The following is a 9,067-nucleotide window of genomic DNA, read 5'->3' as shown; positions in this document are numbered from 1 at the left end:
CATTGTGGAATTGGCGCGAGGGAGGCCCTGTAAGATTTATAGAGTCTACTTTCTGGCGGGAAATATTTAGCGCTTCTTTTATTTATTTATTTTAAATCTTAGGGATCGTTTGGAATTATTATTTGAAATAAGGTTCAAATTCGTCACTGAATATAGTCTGAAAATATAATTTTGCCACTGAACAAAAAATATATATATAATTAGACCACCAAACACTCCAAATATATGTAATTTCATCTTATAACAAGTTATCATTCAATTCATCAGGTTACCTACTTACTTGAGAGGTGAGTTGGCAAACTTAGCATTTTAAATAATTTTAGTAATAAATTTTAAAAATTAAATTAAAAATTAATTTTTTTTTTAAAAGGCCAAGGTGGTGTGGGCAAAGGACATCTCTCACGCCACCCCCGGCCCCTTCTCCCTTCCTTCGTCTCCACCATAAACGAAGGAGGAGGGTGGAACAGGGTGGCTGGCGGCTACCCTAGTGTTTTTTTTTTTTTTTAATTTATTATTAAAAATAATTTTAAAATGTCAACTCATCATCCATGTAAGTTAAGGAATTTTAATATTGCTATGTTGGGTAAACAAGCCTGAAGACTCATTCAGCAGCATGACTCTCTCCAGTCTAGAATATATAAAGCAAAATATTTCCCCGAAATTCATTCTTTGAAGCTCAACTTAGCAGTAATGCTTCTTTTATCTGGCGTAGTACCCTTGAATCCCAAGATGTCCTCAAAAGGGGTTATATATGGAGGGTTGGTGATGGAATGTCTATTAGGGTATCGGATGATCCATGGCTACTTAACAATAATTCACCTTTTATTCAATCTCAAATGACAGATCATTTTGCAGATATTAAGGTGGCTGCCCTCATCAACATCCCTACTTCTACTTGGGATCATTCTATGTTGGCGAATCTTTTCTCTCAAGAGGATATTGATCTGATCAGGAATATACCCATAGCTGAATCCTAGGGATGACAATTTCAATCCGTCCCGCGAATATCCACCCGAATACATCCTGTATGGATCGATTTTTTTTCTTTTTTTTTTTGGTGACAGTCGGGGTGGGTCTTAAAAAAGTAAACCCGCAGTTGGTCGGGTTGGCTTCGAATTTTATGTACAAAACTCGCATAGAACCCCATCCGACCCACCATGTAGTTATTTATAAAAAAATTTATAATTTCATGTAAATTTTTACTATTTTTATATCTAAACTACTAAGTTTATTTTTAAAAATTAACAATTTAGTTATTATATTTAAATATTTATATTATTTTATGTTTTATATAACTAATGAATTTTATTATTTTATTATGTGTAGGTAATTTAAATATTATTTAAAAAATAATAATAAGATTATAAGTGGTGGGGGCACCTGCACTCGGTAGGGGTGGGGGTGGATTTTGAAAAAGTCCACCCGATGCGAGTTGGGGTTAGGGGTGGAGTGGGTAGATAAAATATAAGGTGGGTCGAGTGATGGATGTAGCACTCCCCGATCCACACTCGACTCATTGTCAATCGTTATACCCTACAACACGGCGCGCGTAGCACTGTGCGCCGCACGCCTCCCAAAACGACGTCGTTTTGGGAGGCGCGGTAGGAAGTTGCTGTGATTATGTATATTTGTTCATACAATTATGTACATTTTTTATACAATTATGTACATTCTTTTTATACAATTATGTACATCCGAATCAGGAAATTTTTGTGTATTATGTTAAGAGTTTATGTGTATTATGTTAAAAGTTCATGTTTATTATGTATTAGAGAAAATTTCAATTTTTTGGTCCACTGACTATTGTAGTTGTGTTAATTGCGACACTTGACTTTCAAAAATGTTAATTTAGTACTTTGACTATGTAATTCTTATCAATTTTGGTCACGCCGACCAAATTACCGGCCAAATGTGATCAGAAAATTTTAACTCATTAAATAAAAGGGGCAAAATTGTCATTTCATGTTATTCAAAACTCCTCCTAGCTTCGTTCTCCTCTTCTCCAACCTCCTTCTCGCTTCTTCTCCGATCTCTTTCTTCTCTTCGCTGTCGGCCTCCAATTCCTCTCCTGGTCCAGACCCTAATGCACCAGGCACTTCTAAAGGTTTTTTTTATTTTATTTTATTTTATTTTATTTGATTCAAGTTCTAGCTTCCTGTTGATATTCATGTGTCTTTTCATGGTTTATATCCTCAGGAGATGGATCTAAGTCCTTCCCTCTTCAGTTTGGGTCGTTAAATCCTAGTTTCATGAATGGGATGCAGGTAAGTTCGACTTTCTTGAGCCATGAAGCTTGATATTTATAAATTTCATTTTCTCTTTAGGAATTGAGGTCTTTTTTACACCATGTTGATCTTTAGGTTCCTGCTCGAACAAGCTCAACACCGCCAAACTTGGATGAGCAGAAACGTAGCTAGGTTAGCAGTTCTTTGCTTTGTTTTGTAGTGAATAAAATATATAATCTGCCTCTCATACAGATTGCTGATTATTACTTAATTATTATCAACATGCATATAGGATATAGCCTGTTGTTTTCTTTGTTTTGTGTTAATTACATGATCATACTTAAGGTTGCTAGTTTGGCTCTGATTTTCCTTTTTATTTCTTCTCTTCAATATTTTTTTTCTTTTTTCGAGAAGGCTCGCCTCAACTCTTTTCTGATGACTCTTGCCTCGTCAAAGGCGTCCACGACGATCTCGACTCGAGATCACAAGCTCATCATTTTTTTCTCCTTCTTTGCTTCTTCTTCCGGGAACGCAAGTACAGTCACGTGAAAGTCGATTCCGTCTGTGGAGTCACGGCATCTGCACTTCTGGCCTTGTGCTCGCCGTCTGGTTATTCAAAACGACGTCGCTTGTGTTCGGCACGAGATCGGAGAACACGGTGGCGGGCGGTTGAGGCAGAGCGGACTGGAGCTTGGAGGAGGCGACAATGGTGATGATGATGTGCATGGACGTCATAACCCAAATGACCAAGAACGAGGTCGTCACCAACTTGTTGCGGTGACCAGTTCATGAAGGACGGGTTTGGGACCCAAGTGACGGTGAGCTTTGCCGCTGGGTGAAAGTCGGAAATATCGGAGAGTGAATATTTGAGTTTGCAGAGAATATCGAAGAATGAGCTTTGCCGCTGACGACATTTTGAGGTGCAGAGAATATTTGGAGAATGTTTGATATGTGCCTGAGATCTGGCTAAACATGACACCACTATAATTTCTTCTGTTTAATTGTACGTTGTAATTGAATAAGATGCAACTTCTGTCTCAGTTTGTGTGTTGAATAAGATGTAATTAGCGAAGAGGAGAAGGAGATTGGAGAAGAAGCGAGAAGGAGGTTGGAGAAGAGGAGAACGAAGCCAGAAGGAGTTTTGAATAACATGAAATGACGCTTTTGCCCCTTTTATTTAATGAGTTAATTTTCCGGTCATATTTGGCCGGTAATTTGGCCGGCGTGATCAAAATTGATAAGAATTGCATAGTCAAGGTACACAATTAACATTTTTAAAAGTCAAGTGTTGCAATTAACACAACTCTAATAGTCAGTGGACCAAAATTGAAATTTTCTCTTATGTATTATGTTAGATTATGTGTATTATATTTTTAAAAAGAGTATGTATATTTTGTTATATAATTATGTACATTCATGTATACAATTATGTGTATTCTAGTATAACATTATGTACATTTTTGAACATGTTTTTTTTTTTAAAGAAAACTTAACTGCCAAACACTGGGGCGGGAAATTTCAAAAAAATAAAAAATAAAAAATTGAAACGATGTCGTTTTGCATCTGGGCGCACAATGCAACGCACGCCGTGGTGCAGGATATAAATTGCCGTCATTCCTACTGAATCCAGACTACCTGACAGAATTATTTGGATGGATACTGATAATGGAGATTATTCAGTTCGTAACTGCTACAAAACCCTCGCTGAAAATCATCTTGTGCAGTCCCCCACCTGGACAAAAGCTTGGAAGTTGCACTTGCCACCTAAATCCAAGACATTCTTTTGGCAAGTTTTCTCATCTGTTCTTCCTACCTCTGATCTACTTCGTACTAACCATGTTCAGGTCCCAGACATTTGTGAACTTTGTACCAGTGAGGATGAATATGCTCTCCATTTATTTGCAAAGTTTTCCCTCTTGCTAGACACTGCTGGAATATCACTGCAGCTGAGGTACCCACCATCACAATTGTGACTCTTTTCTTGAATGGATTGATCTCATTTTTAGCACTAATACAAAAGTTGACTTATGCCTAATCATCACTATTTGCTGGAAAATATGAGAGGCTAGGAATGAGAAGATCTAGAACCACAAAGTCTTATCGGCTAATTACATCTGTCAAAGTGCTCAAACTTTTCTCCATGAATGGACTGCTGCCAATCAAGACAATAACCATTCCTCTTTTCCCTCTAGTGTTGCTGCTAATTGGTCAAAGCCCCCGATAGCGGGGACGGGGACCCGTTTCCTGTCAACTTCTAGTCAAATTGTTAAATAATTTTAAATTTTAATAGTAAAAATTTTAAAATATAAGTTCTAATTTCAAATTTTAAAAAATTATATATATATATATATATATATATATATATATATATATATATATATATATATATATATATATATATTCGGAGACGGGGCGGGATGGGGAGGGTTGTCCCCGTCCCCATACCCGACAGGGAATCACAAATGTTCACCGTCTCCGTTCTCGTCCCCATTCCTCGAAAATCTTCCCCATCCTCGTCTCTTTCCGGGCGGAGATCGGGGATCCCTGTCGGGGACGGGGCACATTGCCATTCCTAGTCCTGGTTGGGTCTGGTGCTGTTCACTCAACCAACGTACCTACTGCTCCAAGTCTGAGAACATATGTTGCGCCAGTGATTAAGACTAACGCCAGTGTGATGACTTCGGTGGTCTCGTCGGCGCATGTGTTTCGCCCGGCTAGCTTGGCTGTTCGACGGAGAAACTAGAAATGCCATAGGCCTAAGGCATGTTAGCTCTTGTCATAGGGTTATATAATTTGGGGGAAAACTCAATTTGGGAGGAAAGAGATGTCAACATAGAAGGAACAAAGAAAATACTTGTGATAGGACACATTTTCCCTCCCACTTAACACCCTTTTGACAGAAAAGCTAACAGAGGACCATGGGTGATTATTTAAAAAAACTAGTAGGACGTCTACTGGTCATTTTAAAGTTGAGGGACCACAGGTGGTAATACCCCAATACTCGGAGGACTATTGGAGGTATTAACTCATTTTAAAATTGTTAAAACTTGTGTAGTATTCGATGTAGACTTTTAAAAACTCTTTAATAGTCTACCAGTATTCCATTCAAACTCTTCAAGAGTCTTTAAAGGTATGTTGTATTAATGTATTCGATTCAGACTTTTATAAAATCTTTAAAAGTCTATTAGTACTAAAACATTTAATAACTTTTATAGCATCTATTAGGATAATATTTATGTAGATCGACTTTTCTTTCACTAATCTAAGGGGGGTGTATTCAATCATGACTTTCATAGAGTTTTAAAGACTTTTATGAACTTTAAAAGTTTGGGGGTATTCAATTAAACTTTTAGAGAGTCTTTAAAAGTCATGCGGTATTCAATCAAGATTTTTAAAGAGTCTTTAAAAGTCGTGTGGTATTCGATTAAGACTTTTAGAGAGTCTTTAAAAGTCACGTGGTATTCAAAAAGTTGTGAACTTTTGTAAACTTTTTAATTTTAAGACTTTTGTAGACTTTTTCTTCTCAAATATAAATAGTTGAAATCCAACCATCAACCCCCAGATTTCAAAATTTTCTTTCTAACAACTTTGAATGTTTTCTCTCTCTATTTAAACTCTATTTTTCTCCCAATTTAAACTTTATAAACCTATTTAAATTTAATAAAATTATTTTTTTCTTCATTATCTTATATTTCCCTCATACCTAAACTCTACCAATTTTTCTCTCTCTCCTAAACTTTACAATCTTCCTCTAAAAATTCGAAATAATATTATTTTTACTTCATTATTGCTTGTTTATATTGATTTTTATTTTTTCTATGAATTTTTTATCCCTAACTTTCTCTAATTCTCCCTAAATACATGTAGAAAATAATTTTTTCATCATCAAATTTTAGTATATGTGTCAGAATATTCATATAAATACTTATATATTTTGATTTTGATTTTTTTTATTTTTATATTCGTAATATATATTTTTTCTTTTTTCTTTTTTAACAATAAGTTACTACGAATAGCGAACTACTGTTCGCAACAATAATTTGGGGTTGCAAACAGTAACAACTTGTTGTTGTTCGCAGTCTCAAATTGCTATTGCAAATAATAGTTCTTGTGTGATGTCTAGCAATATATCAAGTGTAATTTTATACAAATATATATATATATATATATATATATATATATATATATATATATATATATATATATATATATTAGATTTTTTTTATGCAACTTGTAATTATATTTTTAAATATTTTATTTGATCAATTCTTTTATTATAAATTTTATTATTCAATATTGTTATGAATTTCTAATGAAATAATTTTTTTTGATGTTGATTAATAATATATATAAGTAATTAGCATATAAGTCTCAACATACTATGGATAAAAATAATAATGTTAAGAATGTTGATGTGGGTGAAGAACTACATAATAAGAAAATTGTATGATATATTATAAATGTTTTGTAAGAAAATTATAAATGATAAGAATCTAAATCATTGAAAGTTTGTAAGGATGTATTCAATTTAGAATTTCAATGACTTTTGTAGACTTTTTAAAATAAAAAGTTGATAAAAGCCTATGAATGTTTTTTATATAGACTTTTATAGAGTCTTATAAAGTTTTAAAAAATTTTGAACGACTCTATGAAAATCAATCAAAGTTTATTAAAATCTATCATTTTAAAAGTCTTTAAAACTCTACAAAAGTCATTATTGAATACACCCCCTAAATAGATGAAATCAAACTCTCAAACCCCAAACTTTTCTATTGCTAAGTAGTAAGTAGATGATAGTATATGTAGTAGAGTAATTTTACATGTATTCTTATTTTATACTCCGGCCTATTTTCTACTCTCTATGATGTGGCATGTTTTGATTATTTAATATAATTTGGAGGTTATGATTGTTATCCATTTTTATTTTTTACTCCAATAAAATTTGAACACAAATGAAAATAAGAGCATGTTTTTAGAGTTCTATATATAGTATAACTCATAATATAATTTGGGTGGTTGATGTAATCATGTGTAGTTAGTGGAAATTAGTGTTTTGGGACCGACCAATTAGTAGTGTTCTAGTTTTCTCAGACATCCAACTAACCTCATCACTAACGTAATTATTCTTGTCTTTCCTTAGTGCTGGACATATATAAACACCCAGAAGTCCAGAACCGCTTTCAAAAAAAAAAAAAAAAAAAAAAAAAAAAAACACCCAGAACCTACTTTGCTTAAAATTACACCTGACACCACACATTATATTTCATCACCATCCAAGAATGGAGGGCTGCCATGTTCTTCTGGTCATCTTCCCGGCGCAAGGCCACATTAATCCCTCTTTACAATTTGCTAAACGTCTTGTCAATCTGGGAGCTAAGGTCACCTTATCAACAGGCTTCTCCGCTATGAATCGCATGTCGAGCCGGCCGGAAATACAAGGCCTAGACTTCGCCCCCTTCTCCGACGGCTACGATGCCGGATTAGAACCCGCCGACTTAAAGGACTTCTGGGCTTCCATGAAGACCAGAGGCTCCGACGCCGTGGCCAAGCTTATCACGGCCAAGAAGGAGGAAGGCAGGCCCTTCACCCGCCTTATCTACACCTCAATCATGTCTTGGGCCGGGGTGGTGGCGCGTGGCCTTCACGTTCCGGTGACGTTGCTCTGGACCCAACCCGCCACGGTTTTGGATATTTACTACCATTACTTCACGGAGTATGGGGATTTGTTCAGGAATTGTTCTGGGAATCAAGTGGTGGAGGTTCCAGGAGTGCCGGCTCTGGGTGTCAGAGATTTTCCTTCTTTTCTGTTCTCCACTGAAACAAATGTTAATTATGATTTGGATTGGGCTATAGAAGCCATGAGAGACCAGATTGAGGATATCAACGGTGAAGAGAACCCCAAAGTTCTAGTGAACACTTTTGATGCCTTGGAGTTTGATGCTTTGAGGGCCATAAAGAAGGTGAGAATGGTTGGGATTGGGCCTTTGATTCCTTCTGCGTATTTGGATGGGGAAGACCCTTCTGATACTGCGTTTGGGGGCGACTTGAGACAAAACTCAAACGACTATGTTGAATGGTTAGATTCCCAGCCCAAGAGTTCAGTGGTTTACTTAGCATTTGGTAGCTACGCTGATGTTCCAAACACAATGCTAGAAGAGATTGCGCAAGGGCTTGTGAAGAGTAAGATGCCATTTTTGTGGGTTTTGAGAGAGACATCCAAGGGCGAAAAGCCCGAAGAAAAGTTGAGGTGCAAAGAGGAGTTGGAGGCGCAAGGGAAGATAGTGCGTTGGTGTGCACAAGTAGAAGTTCTGCAACACCCGTCTATCGGGTGTTTCCTGACTCACTGCGGGTGGAATTCAACGCTGGAAAGTCTGGCTTCAGGAGTGCCGCTTGTGGCATGTCCGCTATGGAACGACCAGTTCCCGAATGCTAAACTCATTCAAGATGTTTGGAAGTTGGGGGTGAGAGTGAGTGCTAATGAAGAAGGGGTTGTCAAAGCTGATGAGTATAAGAGGTGCATAGAGTGTGTAATGGGAGGAGGGGAAAAGGGAGAGGAATTGAGAAATAATGCTAAAAAATGGAAAGAATTGGCTAAGGGTGCAATGAAGGATGATGGATCCTCATATTTGAATCTCAAGGCATATATGGATGAAATGCTTAGCAGTCCATAAATTAGTATTGAAATTAATCTTTCAAGTAGTTTTGTTTTGGAATATACCGATATTTTTACTTTTTAAATTAATCAAATTTTTATTTTGAAATATCTTTACTTCTTACAAGTGAAAACATTGTAGAAATTTTATATTAAATTTAGTTAAATTAATAGGTAAGGACTAATATAA

General features: G+C 35.9%; 1 protein-coding gene across 1 annotated transcript; it reads left to right on the top strand.

The window, feature by feature from the left end:
• Positions 1–7,461: 7,461 nt before the first annotated feature.
• Positions 7,462–8,988, top strand: LOC109175197 (crocetin glucosyltransferase, chloroplastic-like). The gene has a single exon (XM_019324452.1). The coding sequence runs from the start codon at positions 7,505–7,507 to the stop codon at positions 8,894–8,896; it is 1,392 nt and encodes a 463-aa protein (XP_019179997.1). The 5' UTR covers positions 7,462–7,504; the 3' UTR covers positions 8,897–8,988.
• Positions 8,989–9,067: the final 79 nt, after the last annotated feature.

Source organism: Ipomoea nil, unplaced genomic scaffold (genome assembly GCF_001879475.1).
Source record: "Ipomoea nil cultivar Tokyo-kokei standard unplaced genomic scaffold, Asagao_1.1 scaffold0684, whole genome shotgun sequence".
Taxonomy (NCBI): domain Eukaryota; kingdom Viridiplantae; phylum Streptophyta; class Magnoliopsida; order Solanales; family Convolvulaceae; genus Ipomoea; species Ipomoea nil.
Note: the sequence above shows the minus strand (reverse complement) of the source record. Positions and strands in the feature narration are given on the sequence as shown.

Bases quoted from the DNA above. Each gene is read 5' to 3' on its own strand.
- LOC109175197 (XM_019324452.1), top strand. From the start codon at position 7,505: ATGGAGGGCTGCCATGTTCTTCTGGTCATCTTCCCGGCGCAAGGCCAC.